The sequence below is a fragment of the Chanodichthys erythropterus genome, chromosome 3, assembly GCF_024489055.1.
Source record: "Chanodichthys erythropterus isolate Z2021 chromosome 3, ASM2448905v1, whole genome shotgun sequence".
NCBI lineage: Eukaryota > Metazoa > Chordata > Actinopteri > Cypriniformes > Xenocyprididae > Chanodichthys > Chanodichthys erythropterus.
The window spans coordinates 11,851,111-11,874,377 of record NC_090223.1 but is presented as its reverse complement, the minus strand read 5'-3'; the positions used below and the strand labels follow the sequence as shown (position 1 = coordinate 11,874,377).

The following is a 23,267-nucleotide window of genomic DNA, read 5'->3' as shown; positions in this document are numbered from 1 at the left end:
ACTTCAGTCTCCGAACCTTGAAGAGTAGTAATTGAGCATGAGTTTGAAAGTGCAGACTTTCTTTTTGTAAACATCATATGTTTAGATTTCTCTGCATTTAAAACAAGTTTTAAATTGCTCAGTGTAAAACTGTTACTGGGCTAAAATCAAATACTTGGTCTACCTTGAAATGATTTACACTGGAGTAAACATTTAAAAGGTTGTCATGGATCGAATTATTTGACCAGAGGCCACAAAATGTTCATTTAAACAATCTATTATTTTAGCTTTATCCACAATTTTACATGAATCTGGTGGTAATGTACAAAAAAAAAGAAAATCCAGTCCTACTCAGCGTGACAACAGTAAGAAGTTACTTGCTTGTTAAACAATCAAACATAAATTTACAATACATTCATCCATCCATAGTTATGAGGAGAACAAATGCTCTACAAATAAGACTGAAGAATGTCTAGGTTACTATTGTAACCCCCGTTCCCTCCTGAAGGAGACGTAATGGGGTCTCGCTTGGGAGCCCAATCACCTCCAAGGATACAAAACAAGCCAATGGGAATTGGCCAGTGAGATTTACATGCCGGGCCACACCCCTGGCATCTGGGTATAAATAGGGCCGGCATACTCACCTTCATTCATATTTTTGCTGAGGAGCTGAGATAGGTATCTGGCCGCTCAGCGGTGACTCAGAGCTATGGCAAGGGGACGTAATGTCCTGGCCTACAATAGTAACCTAGACGTTCCCATTCAGTCAGTCACGTTCGACGTTACGGGCATCTAGCCCAGTACAAGGGCAGACCAACCGGGCATACACACGAGTACTGGACCTAGCGCCGGACGCCTCCGCCACGTCTGGCTGCCGCAGGATGCAGGAGGAACTCCACAGGGTTCACCATGTGGGGAACTGAACTGAGGAGCGGAAAAAGTGCTCGCATTCCCTCATCCGAGGGAAATGGCACAGCAAGCGAATGGGTGACAGCACATGGGTGGACACCGGTTCCACTCAGAGATTGTAATATCTCGCGAATGTGTTCGGTGTCGCCCAGCCTGCAGCTCTGCAGATGTCTGCAACAGAGGCGCTGTGCACCAACGCCCAGGAAGAAGCAACACCCCGAGTGGAGTGAGCTCGCAACCCGAGGGGGCACGGCTCGCCTTGGGTCTGGTACGCCAAGGCGATGGCATCCACTATCCAGTGGGCCAACCTCTGTTTGGAGACAGCCTTTCCCTTCTGCTGACCTCCAAAACAGACAAAGACCTGTCTACGTAAGCGGTCTACGGTCTACATAAACGCGCCGAGCACAAACGGGACACAGCAACGCTCGGGCTGGGTCTGCCTCCTCCGGGGGCAGTGCTTGCAAGTTCACCACCTGGTCCCGGAAGGGAGTGGTGGGAACTGTGGGCACATATCCAGGCCGGGGTCTCAAGATAACGTGAGAATAGTCCGGCCCGAATTCCAGGCACGAATTTCTGACCGAAAATGCTTGCAGGTCCCCAACCCTCTTGAAGGAGGCGAGTGCGGTCAGGAGCACTGTCTTCAGAGACAGATGTTTCAGCTCAACTGACTCAAGGGGCTCGAAGGGAGCCCTCCGTAGGCCCATCATTCCACCTGAGCAACGACCCCGGAGGGCGGAAGCTCAGCGTCTTCATCCTCAGAATCCATCAGCCCACTCCCTGATGCAGCAATAGACATCTGATCCATCTCCGGAGCGCCGAAAGTGATGCGGGGAACCTCCGCAGAAGGTCACGCGGCACATGGCGTTGCGGAGGAGTGGGAGGTTCGTGGGGGCGGGCCCGACGAAGAAGCTCCCACTGTAACCCTCAGATCTCCCAGAGTGCTAACCAGACCAGCAGCTTTTACAGCCGCGGGTGACTGGGTAGCAGCAGAGAGGACTCATTCCTCCGTGTAAATGAAGGAGGGCATGAGGGCATGTACCATCCACGAGCGCTGACTCAGCATGCTGTTTACCCAGACATGTGAGACAGCGATCGTGGCCGTCAGAGAAGGTCAGGAAACGACCGCATCCAAAAACACATGGACGAAAAGACATCCTGAAAAAGACGCTGATCACCCGTGCTTGCTCTTTTAGAATCCCCACCAGCCAAAGTACACAGGGATGAGTGTTGCGTGCCTTCCCACCAGCCAGAGAGATCCGAGCAGCCACCGGAACAAAACAGGAAAATCAATTAAAACTGCTGTTGATAGGAACTTGTCCTAAGCAATTAAAATTGCTGTTTTGCTCTCTCAGTATGAAATTCACTCTTTAGAGGTGAAAGGAATATCCGAACCGATCGGCTCCGAAGCAAAAGTATGAATGAAGGTGAGTATGCCGGCCCTATTTATAACCGGGGGCCCGGCATATAAATCTCACTGGCCAATTCCCATTGGCTTGTTTTGTATCCTTGGAGGTGATTGGGCTCCCAAGCGAGACCCCATTACGTCAGTATCGACGTAACGTCGAACGTGACTGACTGAATTGGAACCTCCTTTAATGGTGTTTTTTTTCTCCTCTTTTGTCTCTTTTTGTCTTTAGTGAAAGATCAGGTTCACCAGTATTCAGCTCTGTGTCTATGAACAGTGACCGTTCAAAAGGTGATGGACCAAACTTCAGCGAGAACAAAACATCACCTGCCAAAAGGTATTTATGTGTTTGTTGTTGTTGTTGTTGTTGGTCACACATAAACAATTTTGAAATTCAGTGAATACTTTATAATATAATTTTTCAGAGTTGTTTCACAATTTTGCAGTCAAAATTTAGCTACAGCTGGTTTGTCAAATATTTGTCCAAGTATTTAGTTCCTTACACCATATTAGACTTGTCATCAAGAGAATTGGCTGAGATCATAAATATGAAGTTATCAAGCCAAAATTATCAGAAGAAACTCACTCCACCCAAGTAACTCAGACATTCAGTAGATATCCAACACTCGGCATATATAGAAGGCACAAATGAGCTTTTCTGGAGTCTAAAGTCTATAAAGGGATGCAGGATACAGTAGCTTTTATTTGTATAGTGGCAGATTTTATTTTATATAGTGGCAGAACAAATGTTGAAATGGTTGAAGTAATGATAAGTAATAATGACCACCAGGTGCCATAGTGTTGTTCCTATTTTCATGTTCTCCTACAGCATGGCAGTAGCAATGCCATGATCACAAAAAATGATAAAACATTTAGCTTAAATTAAATATATGTTGGTTTGGATAAAAGTGTCATCCAAATTGAGGATAGTTTGGCGGTGGTAGTGTACAAAAATGTTTTTAAGAAGAACTGCTTCCCATCCAGTCCTACTCAGCGTGACAATAGTAAGAAGTTGCTTGCTTGTTAAACAATCAAACATAAATAAAAACCTAAAAAAAACAATCATGCGCAGTTATAATTTAATATGTAATTCTATGTCTGTCTAGTTTCATTGTGTTTTGGTTCTGTTTTCCCTGCGCCTGTTTGTCAGTGTTCCCTGTCATTCTAAGTTTTACTAGTTTCCTAATGTGTTCCAGTTTCGTCTCTTAGGCTGGATTTACACTAGCACAAAAAAATCAGATTTGTTTTTTTTACTCTTATCTGAAACAGATTGGAATTTGTTGCCCGCAAGATTTTTTCCAGTCTGAGCCACTTCTAAATGTTTTTTCAAAACACATTTATCCGTCCATAGTTATGAGGAGAACAAATGCTCTACAAATGAGACTGAAGAACCTCATTTAATGGTGTTTTTTTCCCCTCTTTTGTCTCTTTTTGTCTTTAGTGAAAGATCAGGTTCACCAGTATTCAGCTCTGTGTCTATGAACAGTGACCGTTCAAAAGGTGATGGACCAAACTTCAGCGAGAACAAAACATCACCTGACAAAAGGTATTTGTGTGTTTGTTGTTGTTGTTGTTAAACAATTTTGAAATTCAGTGAATACTTTATAATATAATTTTTCACTTGTTTCACAAATTTGCAGTCAAAATTTAGGTGGTATATCAAATATTTGTCCAAGTATTTAGTTCATTACACCATATTAGACTTGTCATCAAGAGAAGTGGCTGAGATCATAAATATGAAGTTATCAAGCCAAAATTATCAGAAGAAACTCACTCCACCAAAGTAATTCAGACATACAGAGTCAGTAGATAACCAACACTCTGCATATATAGAAGGCAGAAATTATCTTTTCAGTAGTCTAAAGTCTATAAAGGGATGCAGGATACAGAAGATTTATTGGTAGTTTATAGTGGCAGAACAAATGTTGAAATGGTTGAAGTGTTTAAACATTAATGATCCACCAGGTGCCACAGTGTTGTTCCTATTTCCATGTTCTCAAACATGAATAGCAATGCCATGATCACAAAAAATAAAATATTTAGCTTAAATTAAATATGGTTTGGATAATTTGTCATCCAAATTGAGGATAGTTTGGTGGTGGTAGTGTACAATTTTTTTTTTAAGAAGAACTTAACTAGTTTCCTAATGTCTTCTAGTTTGGTCTCTTAGGCTGCATTTACACTAGCACAAAAAAAATCAGATTTTTTATTTTTTTTTACTGTTGTTTTTTTCTGGACATCCAATCTATGTCTAAACATGCATGTCTGATTCCCCAAAGAACTCCAAAACATCACAAAGTAAGGACAACACATTTGCAAACAAAGATTTTTTTTTTAATATTTTATTATGAAGCAGACGTGCCTGTATGTGCTCACTCGCAGCTTTTTTATTGAGGTGGGAGCTTTTTTATTGCACACACAGTGCTGGATTTCAACCTTTGCCCAGTGAATTTCATTAATGAAACAGCTTCTCTATTGAAAGCTATATTATATTTTTTCAGCAATGAGGTGATAACTTTGGCCCAAGGTTCCACCATGTGCATAGTAAAGGTTTTACAGACAATCATTTTGGTCGGGAATTGTAAATGTAAACACAGATATGGGATACCAGTCCTGTTTAAAGTGAATGTAAAAAGATTGGCCAAAAAATCAAATATGGTCAAAAGATTGGATCTGTTTTAAAGGGATAGTTCACCCAAAAATGAAAATTATCCCATGATTTACTCACCCTCAAGCCATCCTAGGTGAATATGACTATCTTATTTCAGACAAACACAATCAGAGATATATTTAAAAATATCCTGGCTTTCCAGATTTATAATGATAGTGAATGGGGTGCATGTTTTGAAGCCTGAAATAAATATATCCATCTATCATAAAAAATAATCCTTACAGCTCTTCTAATAAACATCTTTCTAATAAACCGACCAAACTGCCTGACGAAACTGACAATGATTTTTTTAGAAGAAAATGAATAAAAACATTTTGGATCAATAAACCTTATATATATATATATATATATATATATATATATATATATATATATATATATATATATAACTGCAGAAAGGCCACACAGATAGATATAAATTTCATATGTCGGCAAATCAAATTACATCGGCTAAACTGTCTGAGTGAGCAAGCTTTAACTAAATAAATAAATTAATTTAATAAAAAAAATTATAATTTTTTTTATCAAACATTAATTTACAGAATTGAATTAGAACAGAATATACCGTTCTAATAAATGAAAATAGCCTGTTTAAAAAAATGAAATATGATCAAGTAAAACTGCAAAATGCCTGAAGTGCAGGGGAACATATTTTCAAAACACAAGCCACAAATAGTTAAATTAAATAACCCAGAGTGATCAATAAATAAATTAAAATTAAAGAAATTATTAAAATAACGAAAGTATAGCTAGAATTGTCAGCTTTGTCTTTTTAACTGCAGAGACAATAAACGTTAAACTGGAGTGGCAGTCTTTTTAGCTAAACATTGACAGCATCCAAAAATCAAATTACATCTGGCTGAAATAGTTTGAAATCACTTGTAGCTACCCTACCTGATTGAGAGAGAAAAATCCAGTCTTTCACGCGATCTGCCTGTGTCCGTTTGAGTCTTTACAAATAGCGCGCTAGTCAGCTAACATTAGTCAGCTCGTTGGCCGGCAGAAGCGCGGCGCAATGTTTGTTGTTGTTGAGTTCTAGGACATGAGCTGTTGGCACAACTTGCATCATACGTTTTTCAGACATTGTTAAAGATTTAATCCCTGCCGTAAAGATGCTCCTCTGTTGGTCACAGATCATGGAAGTGAAACTTAAATCTGTCACAGGAGTGGTTGGATTTATTCACGCACATTAAAAATATTTATTAAAAGCTTCTTTCTTTTCACATTTTTATTTATAGTATTAACAGAATAGGCTGTATATTAACCTATTGGGAATGAACCGGTATGTCTATGTAAAATCAGATATTGAGCGCCAACATATCTCGTCTCATAACACCTCTGCGACGATTCAACTGTGAGATTGGTAGTCGAATCAGGCTCCTCCTATCGAAGATTCGAATCGTCAACTATTCAGGGTCACCCCTAGGGGGAAAAAGATTGAAATGAAGCAATGGGTTTTTGTGAAATAAATATCCATATTTAAAACTTTATAAAGTAAAAAAAAAACTAGCTTTTGGCACATGGCCGTATGCATCAATTTGCATCAATTTAAAATGTTTATTTCTCTTTCCTCTTTGTGTCATTAGTGAAAGATCAGACTCAGATTTTCAATTGTATTATAGCATTGTGATAAGCTAATTTCACCTTCTACTGGTGGGAGAAGAAGAATAAAGCAGGCTACAGTTTGTTAAATTGTATGTAATAAGCAACTGAATTTCTTCAAATGAGACTGAGGAACATTCTTTGTGTTGTTAGTGAGAGATCAGGCCCACATGTGTCCTTCAGTGAGGAAAATCCATCACAAATCAAAAGGTATTCCATGTCTTTTTCTTTAAATTATTAAAATTTCTTCACTGTGGTGTATGTGAATGATCTTGACTGACAACAGACAATCACATGTAAACACATACATAATTGTGAGGTGAACAAAATGCTCTTCAGATGAGACTGAAGAACCTCCTTTAATGGTGTTTTTCTATCTCTTTATGTCTTTAGTGAAAGATCAGGTTCACCTGTGATCAGCTCTGTGTCTATGACGAGTGACCGTTCAAAAGGTGATGGACCAAACTTCAGCACGAACAAAACATCACCTGACAAAAGGTATTTAACGTGTTCTTTGTTGTTGTTGGTCACACATAAACTATAATAAAACAATAGTTATGTTTCTCAAATTTTGAGTTAATATTAATCACATTTTTTTGTCAAATATTTATTCAAGAGAATTGACTGAAATCATAAATACAAAATTATCAAGCCAAAATCATCAGAAGAAACTCAATCTGTTGATGGGCTGAGAAGAAAGGAATAACCTTGTTGACCCAGTTACAATGAGTCAATAGATAACTAACGCTCAGAAAATATAAGCTTATATAGAACATGGAAATGAGCTTATGACGAGGCAAAGCATATCCAAATGCACCTTAATAAATAAATCATAATGAAGATACAAGCAAGGCTAAACATGGAATATACATAAAAGTGTGCCCTAAACTTAATCAATGCCAGGCAAATAACACGACAATCTGAAGGTTATAGAGCAAGCTTATGATCAAAATAAGAAACAGGTGTGTGAAATTAATTAAACTATGAATATAAAAAAGTATGAAAATATACTTAATAATCAAGGCAACCAAGGAAGCAGAAACTGAAACCTATACTTAACATGACATAGGACGTACAGATGGGAAAAGCCAGTGCATTGAGGAGTCTTGAAATGGTGTTTCATGCATTGTTGACTAATTTCTTCTTTTGCAGTTGAGTAAAGAATAATAATTAATGATTATAATATAGCATGCATGTATATATATTGAACCTCCTGTGATTTTTTTTTTTTTTTTTTTTTTTTTTGTCAAAAGTGAAAGATTAGTTTCACATGAGTCAAGTGTCTGGGAGAAGTGACCATTCAAAAGGTGATGGACCAAACTTCAGTGAGAAGAAGCCATCATCTACCAAAAACATATTTAGTGTGTTGCTTATTGTTTGTCACACCTACACTGTTATAACGTATTTCAATATATACTTTTCATTAAACTCTCTAGTTTTGCTTCTCAAAGCATTGTGCTAATTAATTTTTTATTGTCACAGTTGAGAAAACAATCATAATTAAATGTTAAACTGTAGTTTCAGTAAGTTGCACACAGTAAGTTGCACAAAAGACTTGATTACTGTATGTGAGCTGTTGTGTGAACGTTTGAAAATTTAGCTAGAAAAAGTTCCTGCATTCAAGTGTTTTTTCTCTCTGTCCTATGTGTCATTATTGCAAGGTCAAGCTCATACGTATCCAGATGTTTGTCTGTAAAGTAACTTATCTCCTCACTGTGGTATGTGTGACTAAATACAAGAATAAATCACTGAGCACAATGTCTGTGTAATATTAATCCTCTGGAGGCAAGCTGAAAGTGAGAACCCATGTGTAATGTATTAAAATCATAATTCAGACCAAACTCTGCAGTTAAAGGTGATCCACTCAGCTCGAGTCCATGCTTCACAAATTCGCAAAAAGTTCCTCAAGAACCATAGCCATGAGACTAAAAAATTTTCTCTATTTTCTCTTTGTCATTAGTGAAAGATCAGGCTCACATTGAACAAATAACTTTAAAAAACAAAGGGCTTAAATACATAGGGGGAGGTAATTAACAGAGCTACGATCATGTGATGAACTAAGCAGTTACCAAGGAAAGTAGCTAGTGGCATAAAAATGGGAACAGAAGTAACAGGTATAATAACAAAACCAAAACAGAATAAACACGTGCAAGTAATACGGAGGATTAAATTAACATAAGGTTCAAATCTGCCATTATGTAAGATTTGCTGAAATATTTATCTGTCATTGTACTGCAATATCAACAAAACAAAACTTATAATTCATTTGTTTTGCATTATAGCGATGTTAACATGGTTATTCAGTTAGACAGGTAGCCACTAGTGTTTGTACATTCACAGTGGAAATAGAGAACAAGCAATCAAGCATATATACATTCCATAAAGGGGCTTTATTGCATCAAAGTATTATTTGCATCATCAAATCTCTTGAAAAGAAACTAAAGGATCTTGTGTAGTAAAGTGTTTTTTTTTTTTCCTGTTGTTCATGTCATTAGTGTAAGATCAGGCTCACATGTATCCAGTATCCAGACTGACCATTCAAAAGGTGATGGACCGAACTTCAGTGAGGAAACATCGTCACCTTCCAAAAGGTATTTCTTGTGTTAATTTTTTGTCATAAAACTGAATTTCACAACAACTGTTTTACTGTACTGACAAAGTAGGTAGTAATAAGCTGCTGGTTTGACAGTCGTTTGAACAAATGAAATTGACAGCTGCAAACCCGTTAAATTTTCATCGTGATTTTTTTTATCTTTTTGTGTGTGGTTTAGTAACAAAGAGCAGAAGACCACAGTAAATATTGGTGCAGAATTTTCACGGTGGAAAGCTCTAAAAGCACAGAAGAAATTGAAGAGTGATGTGGAACTGGCAACTTTTCTTCTCAACAGGTGGGAACAGAAGATACCACAGTTTACCTTTTTACAATTTAACCTACATTACTACGTAAATGGATCTTCTTTGCCAAAATGTTTTATGTTTTTTTTTTTTTTACTAGAGACTTAATAAGCTATAATATGTAACATGGTTATTAAAATGTAATGTACATGTACCTTTTGAAGCAAAATGACCATGGGCAGTGATCCATATAACAATGAAAATGAGAACCACACTGACAATTTTTGCAAGTTAAATTCAGCACCTTTCAATTAGAACATAAATTTGACTCATTAGGTTCAAGAGGAAGACATATGCATCTATTGTAAAGTCTACTATTACAGTCATATATCTCTGCCCCTCCTAGTAACTGAGACTTAAAAATAAATAAATAAATTAAATCCACCTTTATTTTTTATTTTTTTAACAGGGTTCAAATTGAGAAATCAGACTCGGACTACAAGAATTACCGCAACCGAAAGGATTTCAGAGAAAATCTTCTTTGGATCTTCAAGGCAAGTAAAAATTCATAAATGCTCATGATTGATGTATGTATGTATTTTTTTATTTTTTTATTTATACAAACTAATAGGTTATTGAACAAATGGAAAATTAATTTAATTTTTATCTTTAAAATGTTTCTTGTTAACTGATGTTTTAATAATCCTTCATTTTTGAAATCTTAACTCAAAAATAAATGTCAAACTCAAAAATAAAACAGTACTTATGTTTCAGCCACATGACAGTGAATACAAAAACAAATGAACCAAGATACCAAGAAATCATGTTGATTATTTGATTTGCTCCATACCAGTTTCTTGTTATCTCTGTTTGCATTTTGTATTCATCACCACTTTATTCATTTTAATGTTGTTTGCCTGTATTTAAATAAAACAAACAAAAACATGTTACTTTTTTGTTCTGTGCCTTATTTTTCTTGATTTGTTTTCAGGCTGTTGAGAACAAAATACTCATATTTCTGAAGAATGAGCTGGAAAAGTTTAAGAAAATATTAAAAAAAGAGAACACACAATACTTTGTGCAGGACTTTACAGAGGAAATGCGTGATATCAAAGAAGCAGCTCTTGATATGACGCTCTTTTTCTTGAGAGAAATTAAGGAAGTTGAGGCTGCAGATAAACTACAAGGTAAGAGATTCATGGGCATAACAATCTGTCATTGTCACTTATAAAATGTACAAGTGAAAATGATGCATATATCGTTTGTTTTGTTCTTGTTTGTGTGTTAGATGAGATGGTCCTCATTCATCAGCGACCGCTAAAATCAAGCCTGAAGAAGAAACATCAATCTGTATCTGAAGGAATTGCAAAGCATGGTGACTCCAAGCTTCTGAATAACATCTACACAGATCTCTATATGACTCTGGGTGATAGTAAACAAGTCAATACCCAAAACGAAGTAAGGCAAGTTCAAGCTGCTGACAGGCGACATGAATCACAAGAGAAACCAGTTGAATGCAAAAATTTATTTGAACCACCTGAACAAGACATGGAGATCAGGACTGTACTGACAAAAGGAGTCGCTGGCATCGGAAAATCCATCTCTGTGCAAAAGTTTATTGTGGATTGGGCTGAAGGAAAAGAAAATAAGGACATTACTTTCATATTTCCCCTTGCATTTCGAGAGATGAACTTAATGGAGAAAGAAACACAAAGCTTGACAAGTCTTATAAGTTTTTTTTTTCCAGAGATAAAAGGACTGAACCTGACAAGTGATAAATTTAAATTCCTCTTCATCCTTGATGGATTAGATGAATGTCGTCTTCCTCTAAACTTTAAGGGTAATGAAAAGTGCCGTGATGTGTCATCAAAAGTCCCTCTGGATGTTCTCCTAACAAACCTCATCGAGGGAAATCTGCTTCCTTCTGCTCTCATCTGGATCACCACCAGACCAGCAGCTGCCATTAAGATTCCTCCTGAATGTATTAACCGTGTGACAGAAGTACAAGGATTCAATACTGCACAAAAGAAGGAGGAGTACTTCAGAAAAAGATTCACTGATGTGGATTTGGCCAATGAAATCATTGATAATGTTAAAAAATCAAGGAGTCTCTTTATCATGTGCTACATCCCAGTCTTCTGCTGGATTTCAGCCACTGTTCTCCAGAACATTTTGGAGGAGAAAAGAAATAATGATCTGGAAAACAATATGGCTAGTGACTCCTCTAAAATACAGCAGGAATCAAATACTGAAGACACTCCCAGGACTCTGACACAGATGTACACACACTTTCTCCGCTTTCAGATCCTGCAGAGTCGTCGAAAGTATGAGGGTGAATACACACCCAATATTTTCTGGGATAAAAACGCCATCCTTTCACTGGGGAAATTGGCATTTGACCAGCTGCAAAGAAACAATCTGCTCTTTTATGACACAGATCTGGAATCCTGTGGTATTGACGCCTCTAAAGCATCTGTGTATTCAGGCATGTGTACCCAGATCTTTAAGGAGGAAAAGGGGATCATTCTCGGTACCACTTTCTGTTTTGTTCACTTGAGCATTCAAGAGTTTATTGCAGCACTTTATGCACATCTGTTTCTAGACATCAACAAGAAAAGTGTGTTTGTTCATGAGTCTACAGAACAGGAACAGGAAAATGAACCCATGATTGATTTGCTCAAGACTGCAGTGGACAAGGCTCTCGAGAGTGAAACTGGACACCTGGATCTTTTCCTTCGATTCCTCCTTGGTCTGTCACTCCAGACCAATCGTCCACTCTTACGAGGTCTTTTGACACAGCAAGATGACAATGACCAGAGCAACAAGGAAATAGTTAAGTACATCAAACAGAAGTTAGAAGAGAATCTGTCTCCAGAGAGATCCATCAATCTGTTCTACTGCCTGAATGAACTGAATGACCAAACTCTGGTGAAAGAGATTCAAAACCAACTTAACAAAGGAAGTCTTTCAACTGACCTTTCACCTGCCCATTGGTCTGCTGTGGCCTTTGTTTTGTTGACATCAGAGGAAGAGATGGAGGAGTTTGAGCTTCAGAAATTCAAGAAATCAGACGAGTGTCTCTTTAGACTACTGGAAGTTGTGAAAATCTCCAAAAGAGCTGTGTAAGTTATTTAAAGCAGGGGTCTTCAACCCAGCTCCTGAAGGCCCGGTGCCCTGCAAAATTTATTTTCATATTTTATTTATATATATATCGTTTCAAACAGAAAATGCATGTCAGCATTAAAGTTTGGAGTGATCTGTTATCAGTAATCACATAACAGATGTAAATGAAAGTATATGAGGGTTATTAACCATATTAATTTACAATTTTTAATAGTTAATTATAACCATTATTGATTATTAAAATCATTAAAAACGCATAATTAAAATTAAATTCTGCAAATTATAGTGACATACAGCATGTTGAGTTCATATTCTGCTTTCATCTATTTAGTATGCATCATCATTAGGGTGTATACTGCATTTGATGTCTTAATATCACTGTCATAATACATTTAGCTTGTTAAGCGTTTTTTACATTTGGTGTTTTACAATGTCCCAACATTTTATTCAAGCATGTTTGTTTCTATGTAGCATAATAAGATTAGTTGTATTGGCAATGTAGCTCATCATCCTAGAGTATATGTATTGTTCATCTGAAATAAATAAATGCTTTTTTTTAAAAAAATATTTGCATATAGCAAATCCACTGTTTGTATTAAATTTTACTTTGTGTTCTAAATTATTTCTTGTAGGTTAAGCGATTGTAACATAACAGACAAAAGCTGTTCAAGTCTGGCTAAAGCTCTCAATTCAGATAACAGTCTGAAAGAGCTGATTATGGACAATAATAATCTGCAGGATGCAGGAGTGATGCTGCTCTGCGCTGGACTGAAGAGTGTAAAGTGTAAATTGGAGATACTGAGGTAAGTTGTGTGACTGCAGACAATACCATCCGTTAATTAATAGAAATTGTACTGACTAACAAGTTTAAGATTATACAATCTACTTTATTTCAGAAACAAATATGCTTAATTTACATTTCCTTCATTTTGACTGATAAGGGGAGTTAATGGTAGTTCACCATAATGAATTAATGAAATTAAGAGCTGTGCAGTAAATCCCACGCTCCTGGCCCTGTGGTGGTTGCAATTGTCCTTGCTAGCATGCATGCCTCCAATGCTGGTGAAGTTGGTTTGAATTGAATACACTGACAAACTTTTTTTTTTTTTTCAGGCTCAGTAAGTGTGGTCTAACAGAGGAAAGCTGTTCAGCTCTGGATTCAGTTCTCAATTCAGACTCCAGCAGTCTGAAGGATCTTGATCTGAGCGATAATAATCTTAAGGATCCAGGAGTGAAGTTGCTCTCTGGTGGAATGAAAGAAAATTGTAAACTAGAGAAACTAAAGTGAGTTGATGTCTAACATATTAATGTTAGACTCCAAATCTACTGTGTCCAAAACTGGGCAATTTGTTTGTCTCTATATTCAGTGACCAATTTTTGATTGAAATCTCCTCTCTAGACTCTCTAACTGTAGTGTAACTGAAGAAGGGTATAAAGCTCTGGCTTCAGCTCTGGAATCGAACCCTTCACACATGATAGAGCTGGATCTCACAGGAAATGATCCTGGACAGTCAGGAGTAGAGCATCTCCTTGATGTACTACAGAAACCAGACTGTAAACTAAAAATAAGGTGACGTGATGAAATGATACAAATGAATATGCAGAAGAATTACTTGGTGAAAGTACTGTATCTACTATTTTTAAAAAAGTAAATTCAAGATTAACCATTTCACACTTTTCCTATTAGAATCAAATGATACAAGCTTAGTTGAAAAATAAATTCACTTTGGTTCAATTTCCCTTCTGCAGGTTTTTGAGTCCTAAAGCAGAGGAAGTCTGTCAGGAAATGACTGATGTTCTGGGTAAAAACCTGTTACTCCTGAGAGAGCTGAATCTGAATGAATGTCAACTGGGATACTCAGGATTGAAGAAACTTGTTCCTGTACTGGAAGATAAACACTGTAAACTCAACACAATGATGTAAGTTGTATCATTATAATGACAAGTTTAAGGGCTTTTAAACATGCATTTTATTTATATATGGTGCTTTTGTACAGGCACAATCATTATCAGTTGTCACTTTTAAAAGTAACAGTAAAAGTAGTATCTTACACATCATCACCTATGTAATACTGAAATGTAGTTTTCTCTTTATACAGTCTGAATGACCCCTGTATAACAGAAGAAGATTGGCATGCTTTAGCTGCAGCTTTAAAATTAAACCCTTCAAATCTGAAAGAGCTGGATCTAAGTCGGAGTAATCTCAAAGACTCAGGGATGAAGATCATCTCGTCTCTGTTTTCAAATGTAGAGTGCAGACTGGAAAAGCTGAAGTAAGTAATCTCAGACAGGTTTGTTCAATAGTTTGCAAGATCATGTTAGGTAAATGGAAACTTAAGTCTTTAAGTTGATCCAAATTATTAAGCAAGTCACAGTTTCCATGCAATATGGGGAGGAAGAAGGATCAATCTAAAGATGAAAAGCCTGAAACAATGCAATGTCTTGCAAAAGGCATAAAAACAAATATTTTGTGAAAATTGAATAAGCTTTGAAGCTACTGGAGACTCAAGAACGGACTCCATGAAGGCTGGCAGTTGGGGGTTAAGTTGTATTTTTGGCTGTTTGCTGCTGAGCAGTGGCTTTTTAACAGCTGCCCTTTTAATATAATTGATTTGTTTGAAAGAAACTTTCTATAATAACCTTTATCCGACAGAATTCTTCTGTGCTCTAAAATACTTAGTTCAGTAATCTCTTTTAATATTTTAAGTTTTCGCAAAATATTGTTTTTATGCCTTTTGCAAGACATTGCATTGCCTAATGGTTTTCATCTTCAGTATGAGATTTTAACACACACACACAGGTTTATTTTTGTGAATTGTGGGGACATTCCATTGGTGTAATGTTTTTATACTGTACAAACCTTATTTTCTATCACCCTACACTACCCCTATCCCTAAACCCTACCCATCACAGGAAACTGTGCACACTTTTACTTTCTCACAGAAACTCATTCTGTATGATTTATAAGCCATTTGAAAAATGGGGACATGGGATAATGTCCTCATAAGTCACCCTCTCCTTGTAATACCTATGTCATACCCTTGTCATTTTACAGATTTGTGTCCTGATTTGTCACAAAAACACGCACGCATACACACACACACATATATATATATATATATATATATATATATATATATATATATATATATATATATATATATATATATATATGAAGAGCTCTTTTCCAAAACGCTATAAATCCATTTTAATCGTTTTCATGAAAATTACATTTTTTTTACCTAGACCTATACATTTTGTTAATAATTCAGTTTATCCTGTTAAAATGGTCTATTGGCTCAGTCTGAACACGTTAAACAATGATTGTTAAATGAAACAACAATTTTGTTGATTGTAAATTCAAAGTTTATTTTTTTTTGTTTCAAAACGCTATAAATGCATCCTTTTTTTTAGCCTTTTTATATAAAAACATCTAGAATCTCAGTATTGAAAAGGTGACTATATTTTTTAAACAGTTTACTGAACTGTTTGATCGCCTGATACGATGTCACACACTTGCACACACACACACACACACACACACACACACACAAGGCGTGGCGAGCCTCTTATAAAGCAGCCATGAGTTGAGCGCCTCTTCTTAGCCTTTTTATATAAAAATCATCTAGAATCTCAGTATTGATCGGGTAACTATACGTTTTAAACAGTTTACTGAACAGGTTGATTGCCTGATACAATGTCACACACTTGCGCACACACACACATACGAGGCGAGGCGAGCCGAGACACCCTTATATTCAAATGAACCTATCTCGGGAACCGAGCCGAGTTGGCGCTCCGGTCCCCAGGTGTAGGTCTCACTGGCTCATCCAGGCCATCAAAAGTGTTAATAGAGTTTAAAGCACTCATTTTAAAGACTGAGCACAAACAAACTCCCTCGCTTCAAAGAACTGCCATGTTAGATTGCATCGAACGCTCGCCGAATTCTGATTGGCGAGAGGAGGATATATCGCATCTAGGCTAAAAACAGCTTCGGCGCTTATAGCGTTTTGGAAAGAAACTGCATCTTGCGGTACATTTTAAACAAGGAAATATAGCGATTTGGCATGAAACATTGATGGAGCAGAGAATAGGTTCAGTACACAGCAAAATGGCATGACAAACTCATTTTTTTTTAAATTTGCAGTTTATCGCGTTTTGGAAAAGAGCTCTTCATATATATATATATATATATATATCTATATATATATATATATATATATATATATATAAAGATTTAAATGTTTTCACTTTGTTTCTATAGGTTTCATCACATTTATATTACTCAAGAAGGTTGTGCTGCTCTGGCGTCAGCTTTTAATGTAAACCCTTCAAACCTCAGAGAGCTGGATCTGAGTGAGAATAAAATAGGAGACTTTGGAGTAACACAAATCGCCTCTTTACTGGGAAATTCACAGTGTTCACTGCAGATACTCAGGTTTGAATTTGGTTAATGTAAACATGAATCAATAAAGTTAATACCTAAAGCTGGTCTGTAAAAAAACAAAACAACAACATCAACAACAACAACAAAAAAAATACATCTATTCATAAACATTAATCTCTTTGAGGTGCTGGACATTATAAATGTCCTAATTATGTCCTGATTATGATATATTGTTTTTTATTGAATGAGTAATTGATTACATTTTTATTATTTAGACTTTCAGACTGTAGTATCACAGAAGAAGGTTATAAAGATCTGGCTTCAGCTCTGACATCAAACCCTTCACACCTGATAGAGCTGGATCTCACAGGAAATGATCCTGGACAATCTGGAGTGAAGGAGCTCAGTGGTTTATTACAGGTTCCAAACTGTCAACTGAAGACACTGAGGTAAGACATGATGAAATAATACAAAAATTATACGCAGGTGAATTATTTATAGAAATATTATTTAACTAATACTGTCTGTTGGATCAAAATAACTTCAAGAAAAAACATTTTACACTTTTTATCAGAATCAGATGCTGTTTTTCATTACAGTTAATTCATCTTCCCTGATGCAGGTTTTTGAGTCCTGCTGCAGATGAAGCCTGTCAATTTGTAAACAGAGTTGTGGGTAAAAACCCTTTACTCCTGAATGAGCTGAATCTGAGGGGACATAAACTAGAAGACTCAAATGTGAAGCAGCTTGCTGTGTTACTGCAAGATAAACACTGTAAACTCAACATACTTCAGTGAGTATTTTATATTGTTATAGATTCAACTATTAATAAAACTATTAACCAAACCATTTAATCATTTTCAGAGTCTAATCAAATACTATTCATGCTGTTCTTTAAAGTTTTGGGGGGCTGTTAGATGAACCATCATATATAATTTATCTATTATTGTAGGTGTTAAGACAAACTGAAGAATGTGTCCTGTCTTTGTTTTCTTTTTCTGCAGGCTCAGTAATAACTGGATAGCAGAAGAAGGTTGTGCTGCTCTGACTTCAGCATTTAATTCAAACCCTTCAAACCTGACAGAGCTTGACCTGAGTGGAAATACACTTGGAAACTCAGGAATAGTGAAGATCTGTCCTCTTTTGAAGAATACACAATGCAGATTGGAAAACCTCAAGTGTGTATTTTTATACATCGATATTTCTGATTGTAATATACATTTGTAAATGTCCTTTTCTGTCAGTGTAACTGAAAATAAAAACTACTGTGACTTAAATTTCAGTTAATCTGTTTTCATCTCATGTTTTTACTTCACTTACTTTTAAATATCGCAGTAAATTATGTAACTGAATAAATTATGCAAATGTTGTTTAGTTATTGTGTTCCAGATATGTTGTCAGAATGCATTTCTAATTTTTGTCCAAACAAAGAATAAACAACTTATTATTGTTTTACAGACTTTCAAACTGCAGTATCACAGAAGAAGGATATAAAGCTCTGGCTTCAGCTCTGAGATCAAACTCTTCACACCTGACAGAGCTGGATCTCACAGGAAATTATCCTGGACAATCAGGAGTAGAGCAGCTCCTTAATGTACTACAGAAACCAGGCTGTAAACTGACACTGAGGTGAGTCTCCTAAAGGATAATGTTCAGTAGTTTGAATGGACACTATAATTTAAAGACCAAATCTTTAAATGTTTATTAAAAATGCAAATATAAAAAAAAAAATCTTTCCATCACATACAATATGGAAAATTTAAATAGACGGGAACATGTGTTTTTTTCATAAGATAAAACTTGTTGCATTAACACAGCAGAAGTGTTTAATCAGTTTAATCACATTTTAAGTGCACTAATGAAATCTTTGCATAAACCATGACTATCTGTCCTGTTTAATATGCATAATATCAATTGTTTTTTACATTTTTGTAATAAACCTTTAAAATATGTAGAACAACTTAATATCTTACCATTTAACATTACTACTTAATGTAATATTTCTGTGTAAATTGTCAAAATAATATTATATCTAATAATAACAATATATAACATTCTATATAACATCTAACAACAGTTATTCAATAAATACATTAGTAATATCTGTTAATTTTTAAAAACTTACACAAAAAAAAGTTTTTTTTATTTTTCTGGTCATAAAAATAAAACTTAAAAAGAATGTTGCTGGAATTTAACAAATCTTGTGCTAGTACACAGACCACACACTATGTATATTAGCTGGACCCATTAAATAGGAATGGTGCTGCAAAATGCATAGAATTTTAAGATTATGTGATATAAAATTATAATCTGCTTTGTTTAGATTTTTGAAAACTGCTGCTGCAGAGGAAGCGTGTGACTATCTCAGTGGAGTTCTGGGTACAAATCCATTATTACTGACAGAACTGGATCTTAGTGAAGATAAATTAGGAGATCTGGATGGAGGGAGGCTCTCTGCTCTTTTGATGGACTCACATAGCAAAGTGGAGATAATGAAGTGAGTCGACATTATTTATACACACAGTCAGTAACGATGTGCTGAATAATATATAATGGTGTTTTTGTGTTTAGACTGAGTAACTGTGAGCTGACAGAGAAAAGCTGTTCAGTTCTAGCTACTGTTCTCTCCTCCAAAACTATCATGAAAGAGTTGAACCTAAACAACAGCCGTCTGCTGGACTCAGGAGTAAAACAGATCTGTGATGGACTGAAAAACCCTGTATGTGAGCTGAAGATACTCAAGTGAGTACATTTCACCATCAGCTACACTCAGCAGTCACAGGATATTTAGACATTTGCAAAATTCTATGCAAAAGTAGGCAAAGTTAAAGGTACTGTCACATATCTTCATTATTGATGTTTTTATTATTATTATTAGGCTCAGTAAGTGTGATCTAACAGCGGAAAGCTGTTCGGCTCTTGCTTCAGTTCTTAGTTCAGACTCCAGCAGTCTAAATGATCTGGATCTGAATGATAATAATCTGAAGGATTCAGGTGTGAAGTTGCTCTCTGATGGACTGAAAGAGAATTGTAAACTGGAGAAACTCAGGTGAGTTGATGTCTAACATATTAAAGGTTTTGTACAAGGAACAAAATTAAATAGCTCTTTCATTTTTAGGCCATTGATTTTAAGACATTTCTAGAATAACTGAATGATCGTCTGAACATTTTCCTTCCTGTTCTAGACTTTCAGACTGCAGTATCACAGAAGAAGGTTATAAAGCTCTGGCTTCAGCTCTGAGATCAAACCCTTCACACCTGAGAGAGCTGGATCTCACAGGAAATGATCCTGGACAATCAGGAGTGAAGGAGCTTAGTGATTTACTACTTTATTCAAACTGTAAACTAACTTTGAGGTAAGATTGATGAAATCATACAAAATATATATGCAAGTGAAATATTTTTAGAAATGTTATTATTTTAAAAAATATGTTATTGCATCAAAGATAAATTGATTTCAAATTTGAGGTTTTTAAGCCATATCTTCTATATCGTCCATTATATTATTATACATATATTATACATATACATTTAGAGGTGAGAACTGAATCAAATCCTGTTTCAACTTCAATTCTCCAGGTTTTTGAATCCTGAAGCAGATGAAGCCTGTACGTTTTTGACTGGAGTTCTGGGTAAAAATCCATTACTCCTGAGAAAACTGAATGTGAGTGGCTATAAATTGGACTTAAAGAAAGTGAAGCAGCTTGCTGCTCTACTGGAGGATAAACACTGTAAACTAAACATAATTCAGTGAGTATATATATATATGGTTTTGTATTTGTGCAGTAAAGTCTTTAAAATGTAAAATTTGTTGTAACACTTTTGACATATGTATTCATTTAGGAGTTAATTTTATGTAGAACAATTTACAAATAGCAATAATTTAGCTAATCTTATCACAAAAATGAACATTTGAATATCAGCATGATAGCAACTACCTTAAATGACCAAAACTATCTTTGAGAAAATTTTATTTGAAGCCTAATAAATTTTTGTATTTTGATTCATTCCCGTTCATTCAAATGGAGAGGGTGAGGATTATGACCTGTACTGCATTCAGCTTTTTCAGACCATACAATGCAAATGCCAAAATGAAAAATTGAAACCAATTTTCGGTTACATCATCAATAGATATTTTCAATTTTCCCCCTTTTTTTCAATTTTACTTTTGCTAAATTATGACTTTAGAAACAATCATTTGAATAAATGAAATCTAACCGATTTTCTATTTTTCGATTTTTTTGTCTTGTAATTTGCCCCGTGGTTGTACCATAAGCATGGGGGTGTGGCCGCGGACTATCATCTCATTAATGTAACTGCTTTATTTACACTGCATGCATGTTAAGGAGTAGTTTAAAAGACTAAACACAGAGGATGACCTTTTTTACCCGAAGTGCTATCATTTTCAATTATTAATATAATAACTGTGCTAAATATAAGGCATTCTCGGACTGGCCACCCAGTTCATTTTCAGTGGGATAGACAGCAGACGGAGGGCAGATCGAGCAGCAGCACTTGACAAGATCCTTCACGTCAATATAGCATGAAAGATAAAAACACTACCAAGCGTTTGGTAGTCTGCATTTTTACTGTACAAATAGCCTATTGTATTACAAACAAGAGCTTTTTTTTTTTTTATACATTTTCTGTATATTTTTGCTTGGTAGTATTTTTATCTCTCATGCTATATTGACGTGAAGGATCTTGGCAAGTGCTGCTGCTCGATCTGCCCTCCGTCTGCTGCCTATCCCTCTGTAAATTAACTGGTATCGCGTGGTTGTACGGTAGCCTATCAAATAAAATGTAACCCCTGATCAACAACATAATGTATATTAATAAAATAAAGGGACCCACTTTATATTAAGTGGCCTTAACTACTATGTACTTACATTTAAATTAATCATTTGATACAATGCACTCATTGTGTTCATGCATATTTTTACATTGTACTTATATTTTAAAAACACCTGCATGTAATTACATCTGTAATTAATTTCTGTAATTACATTTATTATTACACTGTTGACCCATCCCTTACACCTTAGCCCTACCCTTAAACCTACCCATACCACCAAAGCTTTCCTTAACCTTACCCATATCCACCTCAATAGCAGCAAAAGTGTTTTGCAATTCAATATGATCCCAATAAGTACAAGTGGGACCAAATAAAGTAATAACGAATAAGTAAATACAAACAAGCTGGACAATGTGCCAAATCAGACAAGCCACCGGGATTACACTTTTCCAAGCTGCTCGCGATGCCCAGTTCAAGACTGCCTTATATTTAGCACAGTTATTATATTAATAATTAAAAATGATAGCACTTTGGGTGAAAAAGGTCATCCTCCATTCTTTTAAACTACTCCTCAACATGCATGCAGTGTAAATAAAGCAGTTACATTAATGAGATGATAGTCCGTGGCCACACCCCCGTGCTAATGGTACAGCCCACGGCACAAATTACAAGACAACAAAATCAAAAAATAGAAAATCGGACAGATTTCATTTATTCAAATGATTGTTTCTAAAGTCATAATTTAGCAAAATAGGGAAAATGGCAAATATCCATTGATGATGTAACTGAAAAACAAGAAAAATTTAACATCTGGTTTCAATTTTTCATTTTTGCATTTGCATTGTATGGTCTGAAAATTGAATTGTTAAGCGTTACACAGACCCAAGTTCTAACAGATAGGGCTGTGATGAGATCGTCGAGGCCGAGGCAGTTTCATGGTATTGCCATGACAGAGTGTGAGGGTGAAATTAGGAAAGAATATGCTACTGCTACATTTACATAGTGTAGAATTATTGCAATCTAATAATCTTTCAACATTTACTAATATATTATTCAAATCAAAAGTTGTATTTGTTTACATTAGTTAATGCACTGTGAACTATCATGAACTAACAATGAATGACTATTTTGATTAACTAACATTAACAAAGATTATTAAATACTGTAGCAAATTTATTGTTCATTGTTAGTTCATGTTGGTTAATACATTAACTAATGTTATTAAATGAGCCTTATTGTAAAGTTTACCCGTTTTTATTTATACTGTTTTTATTTGTATGATCAATTTCAATTCACATTTCAATTCAATTCACATTTATTTGTATAGCGCTTTTCACAATACATATCGTTTCAAAGCAGCTTTACAGAGAATGCATGTCAACGTTACAATTTAAAGAAGAATGCAGTTAGCAAATAATGTAATAATTTACGCAATTAATTAACAAACACTGTTAGCAATTTTACTTGAAGGTAGAAGCAATGAGCTCCTGGAAAAATGAATTACATATTAACAATAATTGGGATGTATAGAAACTAGGGAATGTGCATGTTGATCCAGATG

General features: G+C 35.6%; 1 protein-coding gene across 9 annotated transcripts in view; it reads left to right on the top strand.

Annotated features, from left to right (window-relative positions):
- LOC137017070 (protein NLRC5-like) overlaps positions 1-23,267 on the top strand; it is a 59,928-nt gene that overhangs the window by 21,968 nt on the left and 14,693 nt on the right. For 8 of the 9 annotated variants that reach the window (XM_067380996.1, XM_067380998.1, XM_067380997.1 and 5 more), the window contains 24 exons: positions 2,526-2,630; positions 3,735-3,839; positions 6,720-6,776; positions 6,960-7,064; positions 9,062-9,157; positions 9,338-9,454; positions 9,871-9,955; positions 10,393-10,588; positions 10,690-12,523; positions 13,157-13,327; positions 13,638-13,808; positions 13,924-14,094; positions 14,274-14,444; positions 14,624-14,797; positions 16,789-16,962; positions 17,187-17,360; positions 17,534-17,704; positions 17,916-18,089; positions 18,370-18,540; positions 19,235-19,408; positions 19,483-19,653; positions 19,790-19,960; positions 20,097-20,267; positions 20,491-20,661. In XM_067380996.1, the coding sequence (XP_067237097.1) occupies positions 2,526-2,630; positions 3,735-3,839; positions 6,720-6,776; positions 6,960-7,064; positions 9,062-9,157; positions 9,338-9,454; positions 9,871-9,955; positions 10,393-10,588; positions 10,690-12,523; positions 13,157-13,327; positions 13,638-13,808; positions 13,924-14,094; positions 14,274-14,444; positions 14,624-14,797; positions 16,789-16,962; positions 17,187-17,360; positions 17,534-17,704; positions 17,916-18,089; positions 18,370-18,540; positions 19,235-19,408; positions 19,483-19,653; positions 19,790-19,960; positions 20,097-20,267; positions 20,491-20,661 (5,280 nt within the window). The remainder of the gene's footprint in view (positions 1-2,525; positions 2,631-3,734; positions 3,840-6,719; positions 6,777-6,959; positions 7,065-9,061; positions 9,158-9,337; positions 9,455-9,870; positions 9,956-10,392; positions 10,589-10,689; positions 12,524-13,156; positions 13,328-13,637; positions 13,809-13,923; positions 14,095-14,273; positions 14,445-14,623; positions 14,798-16,788; positions 16,963-17,186; positions 17,361-17,533; positions 17,705-17,915; positions 18,090-18,369; positions 18,541-19,234; positions 19,409-19,482; positions 19,654-19,789; positions 19,961-20,096; positions 20,268-20,490; positions 20,662-23,267) is intronic. The other variant, XM_067381002.1, reaches the window with a different exon arrangement.